Genomic DNA, 25,548 nt, shown 5'->3' with positions numbered 1-25,548 from the left:
TGCTCCCACCTCTGCTGTGTGCTGATGGCCCTGCCCGGAATTTTCCTCACTTAGATATCCTTGCTTCTCTTCCTGGAGGTCCTGCTCAAGTATGACCCCTTCACCACACCCTTCCTGGCTGGCTTACAGAAGTGGCCACCCTCAGAATTCTGCGATTCTGTTTTATTTCTACCTGTGACCCTTGTGAACCTCTGATATACGTCAACTCGCTTGTTTTCTGTCTCCTCTCATCACTAAATAAAAATTCCACAGGGGTTGAGATTTTTTATTTTGGTAAGTTTGCCCTTTAGCACAATATTGTCATTAGGTAGACTTTTAATCAGTGGATACGGAAATGTTTTAGGGACCAGACATATCGTTAGTCCTCAGATTAAGCGTGGTGAGCATTTGACTTTGAGCCACATTGGGAACATAGTAAGACATTTTATTATTTTTTTTTTTTACTTTTTTAAGACATTTTATTTTAATGTATATGAGTGTTTTGCCTATATGTGTGTGTGCACATGTGTGTGTTTATGTGTACCCTCTGCATTCCTGGTACCTGAAGATGGCAGAGGGGAAAATTAGAGCCCCCCAAATTGAAGATACAGATGGTTTTGAGCCCCCATATGGGTGCTGGGAATAGAAAAACCCAAGTCCTTTGGAAGAGCAAGCTGTGCTCTTACCTAACTGCTGAGCCATCCCTCCAGTCCCCAAACCTGTTTAAACTAGCAGAAGTGCCCAGAAAAGATCGGGATTGGTCAGTAAAACTACCAGCTTGCTCATGTCAAGTCACACATGACAAGCATGACCACTTTCCTAGTGTGCTTTACAGGGTGTGAAAACATTACAATTCAAAGTGTTCCACTCATTGCAGTAGCTCCGAGAGGCAGGCAGGGCAGGTTTTAGGTGGGGGTGGGGTATGGGTTGATCTGACTCCATAAAACTCACTCGTTTTGAGATTCTCTCTTTGCTAGGTTCTGACCTGGTGATTTTGAGTCCTAAAGATTCAAGGTCAGCCTTAAACTTTTGAAGGACCCTCTCCACAGAAAACATCCCTTTTCTTGGGAGAATGGAAATGCCCTGCCAAGAGGCACGGGTGAGGGTAAACTTCTCCACAGCCCCCTCTCCTCCGTTCCTAGGAGTGTGTCTCCTCTCTGCCACCTTTGGGTTCCTGCTGTGAAACTTTCTAGGAAGCAAGGGGCAGGGTGAACATCTCCGTGTCCATTCCAGAGCCCCCCTGCGACTCTCAGTCCCAACTTCATGTGTGGCAGTCCATAAAAGACATTGCCCTTCTTACCTCTGTCCCCAGACCACCCGCACTGTCCTGTAGGTGAATGGGGGAGGCCCAGCCCAAAACAGGGTGGGTAGCTGCTTTCCGGTGAAACCCAGAAAGAGGTCCCCATCTTATTGCTTTATTTGGGTTTAAAAATCAAGTCGTGCGAAGGTGGAAACTCTTTCCCGCTGTTCCCCGCTCTCTGCCATGTTGACAGAAGAGGACTTGCTAATTCTGGCTGGGGATTTTCCCTGCCTGGCTGTTTTTCTCTTTTATCTCCATCAATTGAAGAGAGCTCGCTCTGTCTTTCAAACTGCCGGAAGATACTGGGGTTTTGTGTATTTTTTTTCTTTCACCTAATTCTGTGGTCTTTTCCCAGATATGTATTTTCTAACTACCTTCTAACTTGTTGACGTTTCCGCCCATGTGACTTCCAGCTTGAATTACCAGAAACCACAAGAGAGAGCGTGTGCGCAAGCCCCAAAGTAAGCGAGATGTCCCTTTGGGGAGCAGTCCCTCTGCACCCCAGAGACAGGAGGACGCAGGGGTCTGTCGGAGGTGGCTGCCGGGCAAGCAGGGGAGGCACCCGTGGAAAGTGGAGGGCTGGTGACCCCCTAGCAGTCAGGAAGGGGAGCCAGCTAGTGAGCCGATCGCCCAGAGGCATCTGGGACGTTGTGGGAGAGCCCGGAAGATTACAGCCATGCCTCACAGCTCCGACAGCAGTGACTCCAGCTTCAGCCGCTCTCCTCCCCCTGGCAAGCAGGTACCCCCACATCCCCGATTTCTGATTGTCTTGGGGTGGTGGAAGAGGGCCAGACTCCCCTGTCCTGCCCGGGGGAGCTCTTGGGAGAAGGAAGTAGTGCTCTCTAGCAGACGCTGGTTGTGGTATTTGCTATGCTGAGGTACAAGTGGCAGAGTCTTCCTCCCGTCACAAACCCTCTTTGCTCCGCTCCATTCCTGACCGTAAGCCTCCTCTCTGCCACACTTAGGTTTCCACCGTGAAACTTTCTAGGAAGCAAGGGGCAGGGTGACTATCACAGAACTCAGAGGAAGGGGTGTACAGCTAGCAGAGGAATGTTCCAGCAGGCTGCTGGCGCTGGCCGACTCCACACAGATCCTAGACTTGTAGCTTTCCAGGAAGAACCAAGGGGCCAGACAGAACCGAGGGGAGGAAAGAGAAATACAGTAAGCTGAAGCAACATAGACAGGAAGGAAAGGATGGCTAGATGTACCTGCTGAGGGCTGCCTCTGTGACTAGCACAGCCAGTGAGGAGGGAGGCTGAAGTCACAGCCTGGATCTCTGTCCCTGTGACTTCCAGATAGGAGAAAGAAGGCAGTGGCCTTGGAGGTTTGTTGGAGACCTGCGCTAGAAGCTAATACCAGTTCTGGGAAACTAGGGAGGGAGGGAAGGATTCTGGCAGACTTAGAGTCTTGACTACCAAGTCAAGATGTTTCAGCATGAGAGGTGCCTCAAATGGGATGCCCTTCCCACTTCATAGTTTCTGGAGCTCTCTCTACCACGGTCTTGACGCCCCTAGATCTAGTAAGCGCTCCTCATCCAGCATAGAGCCACGGATTAAACTTTTCTACATCTTAGTAACTTAAAAACCTTATTCTTTTTGTAGCACACATATCGGACCAGAGATATAGCTCAACAATAGAGTGCCTGCCTTACACATAGCCAGGGGGCTTCGAAAATGCTGCAACTGAAGTAAAAGTTTACAACCCTTCCCTCCCCATCTGTCATAAACAATCTTCCTCTACCACATCTACCGTAAGCCCCTAACCAAAAAGCCATCCTGGTGAAGATCTCTAGTGGTAAACAGTCAGCCCCTTGCCCACAATGGCATCAGAGCGGCTCAGACTGCCTGGAAGATGGTACCATGCTCTTCTTAAGAAGGAAATTACTCACAGTTCCATGGTAACCTAGTCCCCTGCGGCATTGTGGGAAGAGTGCGTTCTTGCTCTCTCTAACCCAGTGTCCTCCTGCTAGAATGACCTGGAAGTTTTGGATAAAGAGGGAAGGGGATCAGAGCCTGGCCCCAGGATCTGTGACCCCCTCTGTCAGGGTAGGGGTTGTTGAAGGGCTTCTCTTAGTGTTTTCACTAACCTGTAGTATGGGGGCAAAGCTGAAGATCACCCCCCCCCGCCAGTCTTCTGCAGGACATACTTAGAGAGCACCGGAAGAGTGCTTTGTCTTCCAAGGCCCTATCCGCAGCTTGCTAAAGCAGGCGACGTCCACCTCAATTCATAGACTTATTTGTATTATATTATATTGGAGCCTCATGTGTAGCAGGCATCGTGTTCAGGACTGGGAAGGTCTCAAGATGCCTGCACAACGAAGGGGATGAACGAAAGAAAGAGAGATCTGGGGTGGGGCCCTCTGCCTAAGGGTGCGACACAAAATCTTGCTGGTGGAAAGGGGATGCTTTTCTTTAGAATCAGCACCAGAATATGCCATACCCCTGGATGGCCATGAGCTCAGGGACCAGCGTGAAGAACCCCAGCTTCATCCTGTGTAAATTAGAAATGACTGTGCTTGCTCAGAGAGCTGGGGGATTATATCGCCGTATCTCTGAAATCACTCGCACAGAGGTTGGCACTTAGTGGATGTTCCACAACGTTTGCAGAAAAAAACAAAACAAAACAGAAGAAGGGGCACACACACACACACACACACACACACACACACACACTGGAGAGAGGGAATGTAAGAAGTAGAGTGGCTCTGGAGAAGGCAGAGATGGTGGGACAGGTTTCATCGTCTTAACTATTTCCCAAAGCAGTCGTTCTGAAGCCTTAGTCTCTCTCCACTTCTTTTGATCAAAAGAAGGCCATGGGAGACTTGAGGGTGGGTGGTGGGGAATGCTGAAGAAAATGTCTTTGGGCGCAGGTGTTTTATAAATAAGGCGATGGATGGTGCAGAAGGAACTGAGGGTCAGGGAGGAAGGACAGAAGGAGGGAAGGGAGGAGTGAGCCAAACGCAACAGCAGCCTGTTTTGACTGGGAGAAAGGCACGAGCCTACCTAGTTCTTGCTCTCACTGCTTCCTAGGACTCATCTGACGATGTGAGAAAAGTTCAGAGGAGGGAGAAGAACCGCATCGCTGCCCAGAAGAGTCGGCAGAGGCAGACACAGAAAGCCGACACTCTGCACTTGGTGAGTACCAGACTTCTTACTCTGCTCTTGTGCCTTGGGCTCTGCATCCCACAGCAGTGGGGCTGTGAGACTCAGCCTTGATGGTTCCGCTGTGGTGGAGCTACGTTCATGGGCAGAGTAAATGCAGGGGTGAGGGGTGGGGGGAAGGCTCCTTCTCCCGTGCATGTGTTAAAACACTCAGTAGAAGAGAACAGGACCAGAGGCTGAATCTTCCTGACCCAGGAGAGTGCCACCCTTCCTGAGCCACTGTGAGCAGAACACTTATGCTCGGAGGAAGTTAGATGTTAACTTTGAGAAGTTCAATCTTTCAGGTTCACACATCTCATCCCTCCAGAAGGCAGCTGGTCTGCCACCCAAATGCAAGGGGTCAATGGTGCTGCCCCTAATTTCTGCCCCCCGGCAACATCATGAAAGTTCCCTGTTGCGATTTCCACTGTTAATTGTATATCTGGGGACTGTGAAAGACACCACTTTAGGGCGCTTACCTGGGGCAATCACCATCCTGGTTGAGTGGCCAATATTCTCAGACTTTTCTAGCATGGAGGAGATGAGCTGCAGCCCCATTTGGGAAACCTACAGCCACAAGGGGAGACCCTGAGTCCTAACTGGGGACAGTGCCCCCAACCTTTTTCCTCTTTATCATCTGCCCCATTCACTGTGTCTTGCTCAACCTTTCTTTTTCCTTTCTCCTTCCCTTCCTTCCTCCCTCCCTTCCTTCCTCCTCCTTCCTTCCTCACCCTTCCTTTCCCTCCCTCCCTCCCTCCCTCCCCCCTCCCTCCCTCCCTTCTGCAGTTAACAGTTCCCTTCCCCTGTAAACAGTTTTGTTAACTTTTAAGAGTCATGCAGCAGTCCCTAAATATTGCATCTTGATATTCCCACTATAGTGTGCCAACAAGTGTACTCCAGGGAGTGTGATGGGTGCACAGATGCCAGAAACGGCACACACACACATACCAGGTGTGCAGGCCCTAAAACAAAGTGAGCAACCAGCATGCCAACACCTGGTGGGCAGGACTAGCTCTCCAGAGAGATGGCTTAGTGTTTGGGTCCAGGAAATCCCTCAGGTCAGCCATTCTTTCTTCACTGAATCCTCCTTCCCACACTTTCTCCTAAAATAGTTCCATACTGCTTATATTCTAGAAGTTTCCTTCAATGGTAAAAGTGCAATAAGCACCAAAACCAAATAAGCTGATAATGAAACAAATGTTTAGCATAGCAACGGACTGTGTTAACTGTATCGGGGAGAAGTAATACGGGGCTGGGGAAATGATTCAGTGGGTAAAGTGCTTGTCATGCAAGCATGAGGGTCAGAGCTCAGGTCCCCAGCACTGACATAAAAGCCAAATGGGCAGGAGGCAGAGGGTGACAGATGTCTGTGAATTTGAAGCCATCCTGGTCTACATAGTGAGCTCCAGGGTAGCCAGGACTATATAGAGAGCCTCTGTCAAAACATACATACATACATACATACATACATACATACATACATACATACATCAGAAAGCCTAATGGGCATGGCAGCCTGCAGTAATTCCAGTTCATGGGAGGTAGAGAGAGGGACTCTTGGAGCAAGCTGGCTAGCCAGACAAGTCAAAATAGCCAGACTAGCCCAAAACAGCAAGCCTTGGGTTCAGCAAGAGACCCTGACTCAATCCAGAAGTTGGGAAGAGATTGGAGAAGATACTAACATCTCCTTTGGGCCACACACATGCATGTGCACCCATACACATGTATGCCCACATACAAGCAGACACATATACATTCCACACACACACGTACCCTAAAAAGAACAAGTAATAACATAGTTTTAGAAGACAGAAAGGGGGGATCTTCTTTAGCTTTAAGGAAACTGAGAACGGAGTGTCCTAGCCCCTCTGCCCACGCTCATGTTTTGTGTGATAGATACTTAACATAGTCTCCAGTATATGCCAACACCATTTTCAGCTGACAGATGCATGTCAATCTGACAAAAATAAAAAAGAATATAATTAGTCAGTGCAGACTGAGACCAACAATCTGGGTGCTCAGTCTCCTCCCCTGATACTCATCCACTTCCAGCGATTCCCTTCAGGCTTACAATCTCACAGCAGTCTCACTAGCTTAAGCTGGTCTTATTTAATAGCCCTTAAGGCAACAAAGCCACACTTACGACAGGGTAAGATCCTCTTTGTTTGGGCGAGTGGACAATGCCATGGGTGGGGAAGCACCTCCAAGCTTTATAAGTCTGCAATATTAAAAGAAGAAGCAAGTTGAGCTCAGCCTCTCTGTGCAGCGAGGGCCAGACTTGGATGGCCACTCTGCCGTTTGCTGTCTGTGTGGCTGAGCCCTGGCACGTTCTTCATGGGCCTTCAGGTCCAGCCCTTATCTCTAGAATGAGGAAGGGCTGGAACTGCTTGTAGAGGGAGAGCAGATGAAAAGCTCAGTATGGTGGCTGGCGTGCAGTAAATAAATCCTCAAACAATTCCGCGCAACCAGAATTATAGTGGCAGTATAAGAAGCATGAAAACTGAGAATGAGCAGGCATATACGTACATACGTATACTTTTCAGTCTTTTATACATGTATTTTTCCTGTATGTATATATGTATGTATTAGGTGTGTGTTGCATGTATATTGTATGTGTATGTGTATTGTGTGTGTGTGTACGTTTTCTCCACAGAATCAGTGCTGAGAGCCTTCTTAAAGGCGGTAAAGCTCAGACACCTTTGATGCCTGAGAATCTTCTGCAGTCCTCACTCCCGCTACAAAAGGTCCCCCAGTTCACACCTGGTCACCTCTAGTGGCAGAGTGCTGCCTCCCTCCAGACACAGGAGCTGAAGAGTCTCCCTGTCTCTAGCTGCAGGCTGCTTCCCTGTAAATTCAGCCCCCAGGGGAGGTCTTTGAGCTGGCACGTAGTCTGTTTGGGAAGACAAGAAGTAGAAGCAAAACATTTAAAGGCTGAGTCTGGTTACAACTGCAGTCGAGTAATCTCTGGTCATGAGTTCATCATGGCCACACTCATGTCGCAGCCTCAATCCCTACAGCATCCATGTTTCCGTGTATCTAAACTCTTTCCCTGCTCCTTTCTTTGGAACACTGTAGTGTGCCTTCACGTTCCACCCAGTGAACAGGTCGCAGAGTCTGTGGCCTGCAGTCACTATAACCTAATGCTCCATTCCCTGGCTTCGGGTAGAAGCTTTTGACTGCAACACACAGTTGCCAACACGCGCAGAGTTTGACCGGGTTTGAACTCTGCATGTCCTCCCGCTGACCGTCACCCTCTCAGTCACCCTCTTTAATACGTGTGTGCTTCAGAGTGAAAAGTTCCCGCTTGCTCCAATGAGTTCAGTTTCAAGTCTTAGTTTGCCCTCGACTCCTTTCCATTCTTTCTCTACGCGTAAGGTTCTGGAACCATCTTCTGGCTCGCAGGGTTCATCCACCGAGAATTTGAAAATCGGAGTTTATGGGTTACCGGGAATATATCAAGTAAGGGATAGGGTCCTATCCTCATGGATGCTGGATTGCCAGTGTCTTCTTAATGTCACGTGTTGGCACTAATATCTTCCTTAAAGCTCCCAGTAGCCTAGCCTCTCCTGTAAGACTCTGGGATGCTTACCATTTAGCATTCTTAATATCTGTTCTGTCATCAAGCAAGGTGCCCTGATTGCTTTTCAGGTGACAGAGGTGGGGAGGAGCCTCCTGTGACAAACACGTGACAATGTCCTCAGCATTGACTAACTCCACACAAAACGTATTTGTGATTCTGTTCACAGTTTCATAATTATGAAATGTATGTGGTGGTTTCTAAGACACAGATATAAACACAAAACAATTAGTGTGACATTTCTACCGAGTCAGAGAAGTTGAATTATTCAATAGATCGAGTTGGGACACCTGACTGGTCACTTGAAGAAACAAAAGGCAGGAGTCCTCATTCCTTATACAACTAATAGAATTAAATATTTTTTAAGGAAACTAAAAACATCTTAGGGGAAAATACGACATTTTGAAATACATCTTGGCATGAAAAAAATTTTCAAATAAAATAGAAAGTCATAAAAGAAAATACTGATATACAAATATGACTTATACTTACACCAAAAATTTTTTTAAATGGCTGGGTATGGTAGCACATGCCTTTAATCCTAGCTTGGAGGCAGAGGCCGGTGGGTCCCTGTGAGTTCAAGACCAGCTTCATCTACATAGTGAGATCCCATCTCGAAAAAGAGAGGACATTTTTAAAAGTCTACATAGCTCAAAATACTATATGCAAAACCAAGAGCAAATGGAAAACTGGGAGGAAATAAGCTATGAAGCTTGCGAGCCAAAGAGGTGCGTTTACTGCACATGTGAAAGTTCTAAGCCAGGGAAGTGACTGATCTCAAAGGAAAACCAGCAGCGACTGCAGAGTAGCAGAAAGGGAGAAATGCAAGGTGCCTGACTATGTGGAGATGGGGCAGGCTCCTCAGGACAACGCCAATAGGGTGAGTCTGAGACTTCCTTGCCAGGCTGACGGGTGAAAGATGACGCTGGCACAGGAAATGGCCGAGGCAGAGGGGAGAGCGAGCATCACATTCCCTTAGCAAGACCAATTGCTGTAACCCATCAGACTAGACCAGGCGCACTCAGATGACAGGCGCCCCTTCCCTGTCTCCAGTGGTTTGTCAGGACACTGTTGATGATGTAATTCTCTGCTGGGTTTTCTTTTTTTCTCTTGTTTTGTTTTGTGTTGGTGGTACTGAGGACGGAACCCAGGGACTTGTGCATGGCTGGGCAGATGCTCTACCGCTGATCTGTAATGACTGCAAACTAGTTAAATATCCATCAGTAAAAGGGCCATCGAGGGGCTGGAGAGGTGGCTCAGCAGTTAAGAGCACTTGGGCTGTTCTTCCAGAGGACCCGGCTTCAATTCTCAGCACCCACATGGTAGCTCATGGTAGCTCACAACTGACTGTAGCTCCGGTTCCATGAGATCTGACACCTTCACACGAAGGCACATTTAAATAAATTATTTTAAAAAGTGGGGGTTGAATAAGTGATAGTCCATTCTGAGTGGACTACTCCGGAACTGTTAAAATGAGCTGCATTTGAATGTAGAAGTCTATCATATCTTTTTCTAAAATAGTTTCAAAGTTTTTTAAAGCTATGTGTGTATGTGTGTGCATGAGCAAGTAAATGCGTACAAGTGCCCACAAAAGATGGAAAGAGGTGTTGACCCTGTGGAACTGTGAGCCATAGGAGCTGGAAACCGAGCTCAGGTCCTCTTTGAGAGCAGCAGACAGCCTTAACCACTGAGCCCTCTGCCCAGCGCCTCTTTAAATAATTCTAAATGAAGTATTTGTTGTTTGTTTGCTTGTTTATTATGGAGGGAAAGTGCATGCATGCCACCATGCATGTGTGGCGGTCATCAGACATCCCACGGGAATCAGTTCTATCCCTCTGCTGTGTAGGTCCCAGGGATAAAACTGAAGTCATCAGCCTTGGCAGCAAGCACCTTTACCCACTGGGCCATCTTACCAGCCCCAAGTTCCCAGACTCTTAAGTAGGAAAAGTGTAAATACAGTATCTAGTTTTTAATCTGTTTGAGCATAAGTAAGTATATAAACAAGTTTCAAATGGATCACCCAAACTTATTGATGTTATCTATTTCCAAAAAGTCACACTGAAGTTGTAAGACCGGAGTGTTGACTGATGTTTCTGTCCCACCTGGTCCCACAGCCGTTTAGTCCCAAAGAAACACACAGAAGTCTATATTAATCATGAACTGGTTGGCCTATTAGCTCAGGCTTCTTATTAATTAATTACATCTTACGTTAACCCATTATTCTTGTCTGTGTTAGCCACGTGGCTTGGTACCTTTTTCAGCGGCGAGGCAGTCACATCTTGCGTCCTCTGTGTCTGGGTGATGACTGCAGACTGAGTTTTCCTCTTCCCAGAATTCTCCTGTTCTCATTGCCCCACCTCTATTTCCTGCCTGGTCACCCCGCCTCTACTTCCTGCCTGGCTACTGGCCAATCAACAATTTATTAAAATATAGTTGATAGGGTACAGACCATTGTCCCACAGCATAGGAGGGGTATTATTTACATTCTTAATCTTTTTTATCCCAGTTCTTTTGAGAGGCAGCTATCATTGAGATTTGAGTGACTCCGAGGTCCATGGTATGAGATGAAATGCCGTAAGGTACATAAGGTACGGCAAGTCATTTTCCTGAGGCAGGCCATCCTGCTGCCGGTGGACGCTCTCTGGCACCTTCCAGCTTAGGCAACTTTGCGTCAATGTCCAGGGTGAGTGAAAACAGAACCAAGATCACTTTAGAAGCATTGTTCATGAGAAGGCTCAAAGTAAAGGAGGTGGGAGGTGGCCAGCAGCGTCATCCCAGAGAGTGCTGTTGTCCCGTGAGATCTGGTCTTCAGGGTGAACTGAAGCAAGGTAGCTTGAGAGCCCACGCCACATCTGGAAACTGGAAATCAGTGCTCCCTTCAAAGGTAGTGAACCAGGGAATGGCTGCTGTGGGTGCCTGAAGGAATCTCGCCACAGCTCAGGACAGAGACATCTGTGACAGGGAATTCATGTAAACTGAGTTAATGCCTTGAAACATGAGCACAAGTTAGAGGGAAACTAAATAGTGGAGAAATTCCCAAAGACGGTGAGCTCTCAGTCTGCAGAGGTGGCTCCACAGGGCCCTCTATCGTTTCTGCAGTTCTTTGTCTCTGAGAGACCATGCCCTAAGGTTTATTAGCATAAAGAATTCAAAGCTCTGAAATAATAAAACACGAAGGAATGTTCTGGCTAGTTCCTTTGAAAAGTTCAATATAAAGCCAGTGAATCATCTCCGGAAAACAGATGCCTCCGTGCTGTCTCTAGCACTCTGAATTTCTTTTAAAAAATGTAATTGAACACCTGGCCGTGGTCAGGTTCTGTGTGTTTAGTGCCCTACCAGCAGTGTAGCGCTCATGCTGCAAATAATAATAATAATAATAAGTCCTTTGCATCAAGTAATTTGCCCAAGGTTACACAGCTTGACCTTCAGAGCCATCCTTCCTAACCACTGAACATATTGTCTATTTTTATCTTCCTTGGATTATTAGCTGAGTTTATTCTTCACTCTTTATCAGTGTCTTCAAAAATTCTTGTTTTTTTCAGCTCATCTTTAGGCTTCATCAAGATAAAGATCTCTCTCTCTCTCTCGTGTGTGTGTGTGTGTGTGTGTGTGTGTGTACAGGAGTATGCACACACACACATGAACACACACATAGACAGACAGACAGACAGACAGACAGACAGATAGATAGATGATAGATAGATAGACATGTGATACGTGTATCCATTTTTAGAAGGTTGCATTTCATCAATATTGTACACTAGAATGACCCTTGGAGACAGTACTTGCACTTATAAAGGTGTAAGGCAAAGAGGACAGATAGGATGCTTGTGTCTGTGGAGAGCAAACACTATGGATGCCGTAACATTAGTCAGAAGGTTAGCAGCGGGGTATTGAGCAGACTGTGACCCATTTCTACAACAGAGTTTGAGGCTGGCATTAGATGTGAGTGTGGAGATCTATGTCGGTTGACTTAGAAAGATGTCTCTGAGACTGAACTGAGTTAAGCAAGCAAGGCTTGAGGAGTGTGCAGAGCACCATCTGCTAATGTAAAGTCTGAGGGTTGGGGGTTAGAAGCAGAGTCTCCAAAATACAAATAGTGGTTACTCGTGGGTGACTGGGCTTGGGCAATTGCCTTACTCCTGGTACTCTTTGCAGTTTTATTATGATGAGTCTGTGCTGTGTAAGCAATCAGAAAAAGCTCAAGTCTTCTGCAAATCAGCTATTTTAGTTGAGGAAGAGCATATCAAGGCAATTTACCACCCCAACGACTTATCCAAGGATGATGGACTGGTGTGTTAGGGTTGGGAAGTACCCACACTTGAAGAATGCCTGTCTCAAGTGGATTGTGGGTACCAGGTCACAAGCCGACAGCTACTCCATTCAACAAGTTTCTCCAGGAGGCCGTCCTCAGCGCGGCCCCTGCTTCCCACAGCGGTGGACTGGTCTACAGGATAAAAGGGATAAAAGTTCTTTCAGTTGGTCTTCACACAGAGGGTCTCACCACAGTCCACGTAATGGCTTGTAGAGGAAATGCCAAGAACTGTGGCGATACTTGGAGCAAAATATTTAAAAAGGAACTCGGGGGGATTTTAGACCAACCTATCATGTTACCAGTGAGGAAATCAATGTCATTAGTTTTTGCCTCCCTAGTAGCCTGCATCTGTGTTGTGCCACTTTGAGCTTTGTTTTTGAGTTTTTGTTGGTTTTGTTTGTTTGTTTGTTTGTTTTTGCTGTTCCCATCTGTCATTTCCCAAAGGGATAGCCATGAAGTAGACTGATGGCCAGGATGCTCACACAGCAAGATTCTCATTAGTTCTAGAACATTCAACAACAGCAAGAGACCCTAAAAAGCGTTAAGGTGGGGAAGGCCTGGGGTTAAATGCATATTTAGAAGATTTAAAGGCAAGAACCCACAAGGACGATGGTAGCTTTGAAGAAAATACTAGTATGAAATTAATGCACTAAGATTTAACGTGTATACCAAAAGAACGGACATCTTTTGAAAGGAAAACATCAAGACACCAATCCATAAGTGGGCAGAGACTGTGCACAGAAAGCTTACACACATTTTTCCCAGCCAAATGAAAATAACCTAATTTTCTGTTCTGATTGTGAAAACAGCACGCATCGAGGCAGGGTTTCTCACCCTCAGAGTGACTGACATTTTGAGTCTCGCAGTTTTTTCTCTTCCCCCGGTACTGGGGATTGAGTCTAGACCTACACATTCTGGCCAAACACTCTCCACTGAACTATACCCCTAGTCTTTTCCCCCTCTACATTTAAATTTTTGAGACAAGGTATCACGGGACTACCCCCAGGTTGGTCTTAAACTCATTTTAGAGCCTAGGTATACCTTTAACTTTCAATATTCTTGCCTCATATTCCCAAGCAGCTAGGATTGCAGGCCCATACCCCCAGGTCTGCTAATAATTCTGAAAACATTGTATGGTTGTCCTGTGTGCTGTAGAATGTAAAATTTTACCCAGCAGATGACACTGCACCTGTCTTCTCCAGTTATGACATCCAGAACTTGCCAGATGTCCCCTGGACAGAACAATTACCCCTATTTAACTGAGACAGATATAGAAAGTTCTTTTTTTTTAAGATTTTTTTTCTTTGTTAGAAATTGGTAACTTGTACTGGTAAGATGATATTAAGAAATCTTCACAAAACTAATCCCAGAAGTGTGGGGGAACCGAGGACAGTGACCTGGACAACTTACAAACACAAAGGAAATGATAAGGTTTAAAGCCAAGTAGAGGGCCAAAATTCTTAGGACCCGGAGGCAACTTCCAGCACCCAGAAGGACTCAGCTGGCTCAGGAACATGTCCCCCACACTTCTGGGATGGTCCAAGTCCATCTACTGCTCAGGTGTGATGTTTACTCTGTCCTTTTTCACTCCCCAAAGTGCTTCAGCTTAGAGGATCAACTGTAAGGTCTCCTACCCAATCAGCAGGGAGCTCCAGCAGACGGTAAAGGCAGACCCGTGTCTCGGCACCCACCAGCAGAAATGCTCCATCCACTTGGCGAGTATTGGCCAGTTTCCTGCATGTGTGGTTCTCTTAGGCACTGAGATTATAACAAGGAAGCCCGAGTCCTTGGCTTCATGGGCCTTCCATTCAACTGTAGGTCAGGAAACCAGACAAACAGAGGCTCTCATTAACTACACCCCTTTGTGAAAAACGCTTTGAAGAAAATGCAATGCCACAATATTGAAAGTGAATTCGGGGCAGGGCTAGGGCAGTAATGGGGGCGTCGGGGCCTTTCCCAAGGCCCTGACTCTGGAGATAAAGTGCAAACCAAGGAGGAGGCTGGGAAGATCTGGGGACAGGAGACCAACGGCAGACTTGGGACATCAGAAAAGGACAGTGAGTCACAGAGTCGGAGTGACAGGGACAAATCAGATGTGCAGAGAGGACCCAGGCTGGGAAGGTGGAGCATATGAAGATCATTCTAATCCAGGCTGGGGAGTGCTCTCAACTTAAACCTTTTTAAAAAATAGAGTATCTTTTATTAATTCTTGGATCATTTCCTATGTTTAGACAGCGCCTACTGATCATCCTACCCCGACTCTCCCCTTTTAATCTCCCCAACACATTCCCTTCCCTTTCTCTTTTTTTTTTTTAAAAAAAAATTGTTTTAATCACTGAATCCAACTAAAGTTGCCCATCGGACTGTCCACTGATCCTGTCAGGTCAAGACAGCTGCAGTGAGTTTGTAAGTTGAATGGCCACACCACACCCAGCAGACAGCATTTCACAGTGCTTCCCCGCCCCCATCCTCCAGTTCTTATGTTCTTTCTACCCCCTCTTCTGTGGAGTTCTCTGAGCCTCGGTGGAAGGGCTGGGAGTTGATATTGATACTCTGGGGCTGAGTACTCAGTAGTCCCTTATTCTCGGCACTCTGTCCCGTGACAATAATTGCTGACCACAGCAGAAGGCGCTTCTCTCTGGCCAGGCTTGCTGGCAGCACTAGTCTGTGGCTATCACCATAAAGATTAAGAAGGCAGATAGCAATTTATCAGAACAGTGTCAGGTTCCTCAACTAGGGCCTAGACCTCCCAAGCTAAGGGCCTTTCACCAGTGAACCTGAACTCTTATCACAAATGGGAAACACACAAATTCACTCTGCATTTTCTCCTCTTGAGAACTATATCTTTCTGTTGGGGTGTTCATGAGAACTCTAAGTTTGCCGTTCACCGTAAGGGCCATCCACTGTATCTGCCTGAGTTGCCTTGACTTGGTCAAGCCCACGTGAGGAAAATTACATTCAAAGCCGAGGTAGCGGCAGAGTGGTATGGCTTGGCTATTCTCCCTCTCTACGTGGCCGGGCCTTTTGAAAAAGCAACCTTAGATTCTTTGGCGACTGTCCCGAGGTACAAAGCAGAAGCTGTTAAAGCTGGAAGGCTGGGTAAAGCACTCGCCAATAACCTGGGTGTCACGTGCCTGCTACCTCCACAGGCATTTGCCTCATCCCGAGCTGGCAAACAGCAATACAAATTTGTTGAGCATTTACGATGTTCTGTCCCTGTCCCATCACTGTGGACTAACCATGAAGATGAGGTAGCTTCCCTCTGCCCAAGGGGAAGCTCACCAACCCAAGGAGAAATAGTGTGACCAAGGTTTAGCTAATGAGAGCCCCACGAATTCTCACCTCCTGCCGCTCCTGACTGGGGCCAGAGAGATGCTCAAGGGGGAAACTGCCCGCCGCACAGCCTGGCAACCCGAGTTTGATCTCTGGAACTCATAGAACTGACTCCAGAAAGATGACCTCTGACCTCCACAGACCTGCCCACGGCTCATGCATGCCTGTCCTCAAGCACACAGTAATGATCACAATTAATAAATTTAATTTAACCCTTTAAGGGCTCTTCTGAACATCGTTTCACCAACTGTATATTATGTTAAAATTCCATGTTTTAGAAAAATTATTTTAGAAATTTTCATCCAACTCTAAGATTTTTTGTTTTATGTTACTCATAAAAATATATATTTAATGTAGCCAGGTGGTGGTGGGGCCGTAGCTGGGAGGCAGAGGCAGGCAGATCACTGAGTTTGAGACCAGCCTGGCCTACAGTGTGAGCTCCAGGATAGCCAGAGCTACACAGAGAAACCCTGCCTTGAAAAACAAACAAAAATCTAAAAACAAAGCAAAAAAAGAAAAAATATATTTAATGAAATAAAACATGAAATAAATTTAATAATTATTAGCTATGCTATTATACTGGTATTAAAAACCCACAGTGAACATGATTCTCGATTTGGCTAAGTACTGGGCATGTCAGGGAAGTCTTTTTAAAATCTTGATATCTTGATGCCTGTGCTGATGCAGAACAATGAAACTGGGGCCTCTGAGGGACACAGGGTGGGGCCCAGACTGTAGAGTCTGCATGTCAATCGCACAGCTTGGGAAGTGCTCTGGAAAGAATGAAGCAGGACAATGCTGAAAGTGGCCTCAGGACAGGGGACAGCAGCGATGCAGGGAGATTTTCTCCAGCCCCAATACTGGAGATGAAGTGTGACTCAAAGCAGAAGCTGGGTGGATCTGGGGTAAAGGGACCAATGGCAGAGACTCTGGGCCAAAAGCAACCTGGGGCATCAGAAATGGATGAAGAGCCACGGGCAGAGGTAAATTAGATAAACGGAAGCCGAGGGGGCATGCAGCAGACTGTGTGGAGTCAGTCCGGACAGCCAAGTGTGTGAACAGCCCAGTCCTCCGTCCCAGCTCCTCGTGCCGCTTCAAACCTCTGTGCTCTGTTTTTCTGGACCGGGATTCTTAGGAGTTCAGTCAACTACACGTAGTAGATAGGCCATCAAGGGGAGGCAGTGGCTAGCCACGGTTTCTTTTTCTTACATAACAAGAAGCTCAGAATGGAAAGAGCAGATCTGAGACAGAAAAACAAAGCCCTCCAGACTGCCACGGGCATCGGCACAGCTTTCTTCTTGAGGCCTCAACGCGGCTGCTGACCCCCCAGGCATCACTTCGTGTTGAAGGAGGGTGGGTTTGTCCTTCCTTTTCTACCATGTAAGATGAAAGAGAATCTCCTGTCCCTCTCCTTCTATCTACATATCACTGGTCATAATTCTGTCATATACACACAGAGAGAGACATAGGCACACACACACAGACACACAGACGCACGCAGGCTCGCACGTACACACACGCACACTCTTGCACAAACTCGAGCACACTTTGCTCCAGAGGCAAGGAAGCTGGGTGTTTGTTTCTCAAGGTGAAAGCAGTGGGGTGTTTGGAGAGGATGCTGAGTGAGCCAAGCTCCAGTGTCTTTCAAACTATGAAGAAAAATGAGGCCCAGGCAACAACCTTCCAATCCCTTGACTAGACAGGGCCCTGAGGGCACGGTTGGTGTGGCAGACCAGCTACTGATGACTGGGAGCTGAAGACAGATCCAGAGCTCAGTATGTGGTGACTCCTCCCCTCAGGTGAGAGGCAATGGAGGCCTGGCCCTCCCTCTCCTGGGGAGCAGCAGCCCACCTCTCAGTTGAAAACATTCTTCAGAAATCGTGGACTCCACTTGTCATGTGTTCTTGACGTGTGGCACACGTTGGCACCTTCTCCAATGCATGTGAGTTGCAAGCTCATCATGCCAATGATAGTAAGTGCATTCCTCTGAGCAGGAGCGGCACCGGGGTTATGTGCAACCTCTGGAAAAGGCTCTTTGTAAATGCAAGAAGGTGGAGCTGGAGTGATGGCCCAGTGGTTAAGAGCGGAGGCTGCTCTTCCAGAGGGCCAGGGTTCCATGTCCAGCACCACATACAGTGTGGGTCACAACCACCTGTAACTCCAGTTCCAGGGGATCTGATAAACTTTTATGACCTCCACTGGCACCAGGTACATCATGGTGTAACAACATGCATGTAGGCAAACATGCACATAAAATACATTTTTTTTTTTTTTTCAAAAAGGAAAACGCAGGAAGGCCAAAGCACTCCCTGAGAGCCGGAGGGAGCAGAGCAGAGCTCTATGGAATATGTCTGGGGAGTCCCTGCTGAGCTCAGGCCGGACCCCAGCCAGGAGGTGCCGGCTGCTCCCAATCTTCCTTCAGCTCAGCTGCCTGGGGCTGAGGGACCAGCCTGGGGATTCCCCATAGCTGAGGCGCTCTGAGTGACCTCCTCTTCAGGCCCTCCAACAGGGGATTTCCCACAATGTTCCCATGCCTCAGGAAGCCTCCTCCTTAACCACCCCCAGCTCTTCATAGACGTGGCATCAGGTGACCCCACAGGTGAGGGAGGGTGAGCTGTGAACATTAGCATTTGGAGCAGCGTGGGGGCAGGGCGATTGGGATGGTGGCCTTGGCAAGTGACTCCAGCAGGGGTAATTCAGGCTCCTCAGGTTGTAGCAGGCTCCCAAGGGAGCTAAGGAGGCAAAGGGCAGGTACAAGCTGTGTGACCTCCAGTGTGTTTGCTTAACTTCTCTGTGCCTCGGTTTCCCCCTTTTGTAAAAGGGAGATGTTACATGCTGTACAAATGGTGTTGCGAAGATTAAATGTGCTGATAACTATAAAATTCTTAAAAGCGCAGGTGAAGGGCACATGCCTGTAAGCCTGGTAATCAGGGGGCAGAGACAAACAGATCTCTGTGAGTTTAGCCATCTTGGTCTACACAGACAGTTCCAGGCTAGCTAGGTTCCATAAGACTCTCTCCCACACACACACACTTAAATCTTGATGCCTGAGACACACACATGCACACACACATGCACAAAGAATCCCAAAAGGCTGGAAGGGGGATGGCTACAGGCTCTAGTCTGCTAATACATTTAGGTAGCCAACTGGGAATCTGAAATATTGGAAAATTCAAGGGTAAACTCGAGACAGCCCGTTTCTGTGACTATCCGCATTAGCAGCCCAACAGAAGTCTTGTGGAGCCTGTAACAGTGAAAGACCCAAGCCTACCCCAGATCTAGTCACTAGCATTGCTAGTGCTCCCCCGAGCACCCCGTATCTGGCTAAGCTTGGGGATCATCTTGTCTTCAAGTGAAGCAACTGTATTCAATATTCAATAAGGAAAGCCAATCCCCCAAGGGCCAACCACCTGCTGTCGTGGAGCCAGGCCCTGGCTCACGTTGGAGGATGATCTGGCCTCAGTGGAGGGCCTTTCCAGGGTGGCAGGGTGGAAGTGGGCAATTCTGTGGCTTCAGGGGTGGGGCTGGCTCAGCATGTGGTATTATGTGGTGTTGTGTGGGGTCATAGACTGTGTGTGTAATGATCGCCAAAACTGCTGTTCCTTGGGAGGACACAGGAAGCGTGGGGGGGGGATGGGGGGGAGGGACTGAGGTCTTCTCCTTGCTCCTGGGAGCCCCTAGCCCAGCAGTCAGGTCCTCAATGCAGGAGAGGCAGAAAGGAGTCCAACTGAGGCGGATCTCCTTCCTGGCCGTGGGTCCACCATCAGAGGCTTCTACGCTTCTGAGAAGACACAATAGTGTGTGTGGGGGGGGCGCTCGCGTGGGGGCTCTGTAGCGATTCCTCCTCACAGCTGCTGCCCCCAGCCTGTGGGCATTTTAGGAAACTGGGCGGTATGGTTTTGCTCTGGGGACTCAGTCGGCCTCCTGGTAGGATGGTCATACCGACAGCGCAGGCATTGTGAGAACCCTGATGTGCCAAACCACATTCTGAAAAGTGAAAAGCTCCAGGGAGCCAGCAGGCAGGCTAGCTCTCTCTCCACTTTGCCAGAGGCCGGCCAGGTAGAGGAAATTTCCTTCAGGCCCCCCTCACTCTTCTCCCTCCCAAGTTCTGGTCCCAGCCCACACTGGGAAGTCAGGGGGTATGGTTGTTGTCCTTGTGGATAAACAGCAGCCCCCAACAGTCCCTTTAGCTACGTAAGTCTCTTCGGCGGGCCCCTGCTGTCCCCTGCAGAGTAGAGGGATGGGGCCCAGATCAGCCACTTCCTCCTGCAAGGGAAGCCAAAGCCAAAGCCTTTCTCTAGGGAGTGGCCGGTGTGGGCAAGGCCCAGAGCTTACAGACATTTCTCTTGCAAGAAGTAGTCTGGCTTTCCGAGATAAAGTCAAACTTTGTGCCCCCGTGAGAGGCAGCAGGCAGTGGTTATTCTGGCCTGCCCCACCTTGGGCTTTGGAATCGGCAGGCCTAGTGGCAATCACTTCCCGAAAGCTGGGCCTGCCTCTAGGCGGGGAGAAGATCAGAACCCGCCCACCCAGTTCGTCCCTCCTTGCAGCGGGGTTTGCCCGGGCTCTTCAGAGCACTGAACTTACAGTAAATGCTGTCACCAATGGAAACTCTCAGAGGGGGCGGGGAAAAGGCCAGGACTTCGGGGGCCCCAATTCCCGTCTTAGCGTACCCCCACACCAGGTTCATTTCGCCCACCTTTCAGTAAAGGGGTAGTGAGTGCCTTCCTGGTAAAGGGCTTGCCGAGCTCCCTCTGGAATGTGCCAGAAAACACGAATCGGTGAAGTGCCCAGCTCGTCACACTCTGCAGGAGCAGCAGCCAGGGACTGGCCACCATCCAGCTTCTGGCTTCCCTCATCCCACTCTGGAGATAGGGTTTCCTTTACACCCCACTAAGGGCCTTGGGTACCTCAGAAAGCTTTCTGAAAGCTGAGGTTGAGCAAGTTCACACTGACCTTCCAAAAAAATAGAAGACAACTTGATGGGAAAGGTCAGGGTCCTGTGGTCCTCCACCACTTAAAAAGGAGGCGCAGTCTGCACTGGTTTTACATGACCGGCCGTGTAAGTGATGAATCCCATCTCTCATCAGCCTTCAGCTCACTCCTGTTGGATCATTTAGGGCAAATTTTAAATGTCAAGTTGTCTTATATCTGTTAACCGCTATACTTTTGAGTCAACACTCTCATGCCAACAATTGATGTTATCAGCCAGTCAGTCAACAAACATTTAAGTTCATTTGGCGCTTAAGCAGTCATTTAATAATGTTGAAATAATTAAAGCAGAATTTATAATTGTTTGTATCATATTTAACCAGTATTTTATTAACCATAATTTTCAAGCTTGCCTGAGAATGACCTAAGACACCTGTTAAAAGCTCAGATTTCCAGAGCTGGGGTGATGGCTTAGTTGGTAAAGCACTGCCGTGAGGACCCGAGTTCGGTTGTCTATAACCACGTAGAAAGTGGGATGAGGGAGTGTGTGCCTAGAACCTCTGCCATGGTGAGGCTAGAGGTCGATCCGTGCAAGTTTGTGGGCCAGCTGGAAGTTCAGGTCAATGAGAGACCCTGTCTCAAACTGTGAAAGAAAGATACAAGGTAGGTGTGTGTGTGTGTGTGTGTTGCTTTCTGACCTCTACACATATACCTCACATGTATGCGCCTGCACCCATACATGTGTGCTCACAACACACACATGGAAAAGAGAAATTTCTCCTCAAATCCCAGCTCTGCAAAAGTAAGAGCTGCTAGCACCAGGTGACTTCTGAACCGAGCTGAGATTCCTTTGCCCCTCCAACGCCATTGCCTTTCTGGGGGGTTGAGGAAACCCCAGGACTTAGCAGGTGTCTGTTCACTCAGGGAATCACATGGTCTGGGGAAGCTATTGCTTCTTGGCAATTGCTGTGTACCAGCGCGTTCCCTACCAACAGGGAAAGATGCACCTGAACAAAATGCTCGTTGCTTCTGTACTTACATGGAGAGCACAGGACTTACTTGAGGTTTCCCGTCTATGGTTTTAGTTAATCCACTGTCAAACTGTGGTCTGAGGATGCTAAATGGAAAGTTCCAGAAATCAACAATTCTGAAGTCTTCAGTAACTCTGATTATAGTATATTGTCATAAATGTTCCATTTCATGGTTATTTGCTGATAATCTCTTCCTATGTTTATAAACTTCATCACAGGTGTACACTTAGAAACACAGAGTGTCTGCTGGGTACTGTCCAAGGTTGGGGCTGGTTTGGAACAGGATTGCGAAACTCAACAATTGTGGGCAAGTGGGAGCAGAATAGAACGCCAAGTTCATTATAGAGCCTCGATATTCAGAAAGGCTCGCTCTAAACATTCTAGAACCTGAGGGAGGCGGCAGTGCTTGAGATGTGTGAACACAAGGTGGGGGTGCGGGGGGAGGTTCACAAACTGATTTCCACTCTCAGGATCTGGCCCAATTGCTTGCCACTCTCAGCCCAGAGGCAAACACATGCAGGCATGTTTGCACACACACTTGTAAGAGCACAAGTGTGACCTTATGTACATACACACACACCCCTATCTGGGTGAGGTTTTCCATGGTTTATACACACCACACACACACACACACACACCCTTACCTGGGTGAGGTTTTCCATGGTTTATATACAAACACACACACACACACACACCACACACCTGGGTGAGTTTTTCCATGATTTATACACAAACACACACACACATACACACACCCTTTCCTGGGTGAGGTTTTCCATGGTTTATACACACACACACACATGCACATGAGCCCTACCTGGGTGAGGTTTTTCATGGTTTAACCCCACCAAACTTGTATGTATGTTTGGTCCCTAGTGGAGCAACAGTGTTGGGAATGTGTGGTGCCAGCGAGGGACGGTTATAGTAGGTATATTATCTTAGGTATATTAACACCCTAAGATTTCTTTTCTATTGTTTTTCTTCCTTCCTTCTCTCTATCTTCCCTCCCTCCTTTCCTTCCTCTCTCCCTCCCTCCCTCCTTTCCTCCCTCCGTCTCTCTCTCCTTTTTTAGTACCCTGCGATTGAACCTAAGGCTCCACTGTCTTATGCACACTAGGCGGGTTTCCCAGTTTACACTCGTTCATCTAGAGACACAGTGACAGGCTCTCACTATATTTCCTTTCTAGCCCAAGCTGGCTTCTGACTCCCAATCCTCGTGCCTCCACATGCTGAGTGCTAGGATGACAGTCTGTGCCTCCATGCCCAGCTTGTGTCTCTCACTTCTGAGGGATGGGGTAGGGTACCAGAAGAGGATTGTTATAAAGAGACTCAAACCCCTCCTCTCTCTTACACACAAGCATTTCTCCACTCCCCACTTGCCCATACCTTTCCCACCATGCACAGCCCTCAGTCACCTTATCCTTGAACCACCAGAACTCCGAGCTAAACAAACCACCCGACCTCCAATGTTTTGTTATAAAATAGGGAAGAGGCAGATTGGACGATGAAATTGACTAATTTTTATTAGTCAAAACAGACAGCTCTCGGCAGTTGCATATGGGTCAACCTGATGTGTATGCACCCCACACACATAGGTGCACACAACAAACATAAGTATCCACGTGCTCATATCCTCGTGGGCATATAATTTCTCATGAATGTGCTGACACTCACCATCCTGCCGGTTGTCCCTTCGCAGGAGAGTGAAGACCTGGAAAAACAGAACGCAGCTCTGCGCAAAGAGATCAAACAACTCACGGAGGAGCTGAAGTACTTCTCGTCCGTGCTGAGTAGCCACGAGCCCCTGTGTTCTGTGCTGGCCAGTGGCACCCCGTCACCTCCCGAGGTGGTGTACAGCGCCCATGCCTTCCACCAACCTCACATCAGCTCACCGCGCTTCCAGCCCTGAACGTCCAGACAGGATGAGGACAGAGCCCCAGTTGACGCTACTCCGGCAGGCCTTGGGAGGGGGCATGTAAACCGAAGCCTGGTTACCCTCATACCCCATCTGGACACCCAGCGGCAGAGGCCTGGACAAGTATTGAACACAAGAACTGTAGTGGCCAGAGGGACTCTCAGCAGAGTATAGCCAATGCACTGGACCCGCATGAGTGGAGACACAGCACCAAGTGTCACGAATGATGCCCAAGACCCACAGCACAGAAGGAGGGCAGGGAGTTGATAGTTTTCTAAATAAATATTTTCTAAGAAACCATCCCTGGAGAGCAGCTTCCCTCGTTTCCTCCATTAGCGTTCTACAAACAACTTCCTTTTGGTTTGGGACTGGTGTTTCTCCTGGGCTTCAGGGAGCTTCTCCAGGCTCTAGGGATTCTGCTTGTCTCTTTTCCATGTTTGGTTCACCTGCTTGAGAAGCTGGTCTCTTTTCGAATCACCTTCCACCTCTAGACATCTCCCTCACCCTGCTCCCCAGATCCACTCAGCGTGACCTGCCCAATCCTACCTTCTACCCAGCGCTTTCTCTAGAGGGTGAAACAGTTCACTCTGCAGGTAGAGAAAAGACTCAGTACAAGATGCCGTCTGGAGGGATGGAAGTCAGGGAGATCTCAGTTTCTCCCGTCTGTACACCTTCCCAGACAACTACTCCAGCCATATAGTAAGTCTCCAGGATGCCGTGGGCCAGGTTCAATGCTGGGAATCTGAGTAACACAAAGCCAGCTCCTCACATTCAAGACAGTAGATCGCCTTTTGCCAGACCCTGCCAAAGACACCCTTAGAAAATAGGGTGACTGCTACCTGTGCACTTGACTGTCCCAAGGTTGGGTAGCTCAGGGTAGAGTTCAGTTTGGACATCCGGCTGGAGCCAGTGTGCTCCAATTTCCCTGATGTCCGCCTGTTTCTCAGATGTTCCCAGGTCACATGACTGCTGGTCTTTATATTATGCCCAGGAGCAAGAACCGACGTCTTTTCTAAAGCTGCTGTGGAACCTGCCCACCTCCTTAGTCCTTGCTGAGTGGCTGGGCACAAATGAGGCAGCTAGCACAGGGCCAGGCTTCTGCTGTAGGCCCAACCTCTAGTCTCTCAGAACATTCCATTCCTGCTGCTTCCCTTTGGACAGCCTGGCTGTGGTGAAGGGGAGGGAGGAGCCAACCACTTGCTTGTCAGCAAGTCCTAACCCATTGGCAAGTGGCTCTGGCTCATTTGAGGACACCTTTGATGACTTCTACCCAGGTGTCTCCTACCCTGTGGGATGAGGGCCGTGTGAGGCAGATGTGAGCATTTAACTTCCTAGCGGCCTGATAAACCTGACCCCTGACTGTGACTTCCTTGGGTCTGGTCTCTGAGTTCTCGCAGCAATCACTGGGGTGGGGGCAGAGCGAGGCTTCATCTTCAAAATCGTTTTCTCTGCATGTCCTAGAGTAGGGCTAGGCTGAGCCCCTGATTCAGAGTTTGGGGAGACTTCCCAGAGAGAGCTATCTCCACGGAGCACTCATTTTTCCCTCAATGCCGTATCTGGAATTCTAATCTTTGGTCTCCCAACAAAACGGCCAACTGGGACTCCTCTTCCAGAGGAGAGGCTCCGTGCGGCCTGGGACACGAGCTGAAGAGCTGCCTGCCCGCCGCCCCCCAAAGCTTTCTACAGGACATGGGACTTGGAAGCTCATTCCCTGATCCTCTTTTCATCACCCCTCCAAAAGCAGGCCCTGCAAAGAAACTGCTCCCTCCAGATGTCTCGTGTGTCGTCTCTGTCATAATCTCAAGACCTAGAAATTTGGGTCCAGTTTTTTCCGCAGGTGACCACAGTTGATCTTTCATGAGCAGGTTCCCTTCCAGTCAGAGGTGTTTCTCCCATCCCCTGCTGTAGCTTGATGATTTCCCCCCAGAAACCCCGCTCAAGGCACATGACTGGCCCGGGCATCTTCTGAGACTTGGGGGCAGAACTAGAAATGCGAGCTCACGTGTGTGGCTCCCGTCTGTCAGCAAGG

The 25,548-nt window shown here is 48.4% G+C and overlaps 1 protein-coding gene across 1 annotated transcript; it reads left to right on the top strand.

Annotated features, from left to right (window-relative positions):
* The first annotated feature begins 1,741 nt into the window (after window positions 1-1,741).
* Batf (basic leucine zipper ATF-like transcription factor) lies at window positions 1,742-23,811 on the top strand. Its single transcript, XM_057783157.1, has 3 exons — window positions 1,742-2,018; window positions 4,309-4,413; window positions 23,304-23,811. Exons 1-3 carry the CDS (start codon window positions 1,956-1,958, stop codon window positions 23,511-23,513), a joined length of 378 nt encoding a protein of 125 aa, XP_057639140.1. The 5' UTR covers window positions 1,742-1,955; the 3' UTR covers window positions 23,514-23,811.
* The last annotated feature ends 1,737 nt before the right edge of the window (window positions 23,812-25,548 follow it).

Source organism: Chionomys nivalis, chromosome 10, assembly GCF_950005125.1.
Source record: "Chionomys nivalis chromosome 10, mChiNiv1.1, whole genome shotgun sequence".
NCBI lineage: Eukaryota > Metazoa > Chordata > Mammalia > Rodentia > Cricetidae > Chionomys > Chionomys nivalis.
This window is presented reverse-complemented; position numbering and strand designations above follow the sequence as displayed.

Coding starts and splice junctions, on each gene's coding strand:
- Batf (XM_057783157.1), top strand. CDS start 1,956: ATGCCTCACAGCTCCGACAGCAGTGACTCCAGCTTCAGCCGCTCTCCT. Junction 2,019..4,308: donor CTCCTCCCCCTGGCAAGCAG/GTACCCCCACAT, acceptor ACTGCTTCCTAG/GACTCATCTGACGATGTGAG. Junction 4,414..23,303: donor AAGCCGACACTCTGCACTTG/GTGAGTACCAGA, acceptor GTCCCTTCGCAG/GAGAGTGAAGACCTGGAAAA.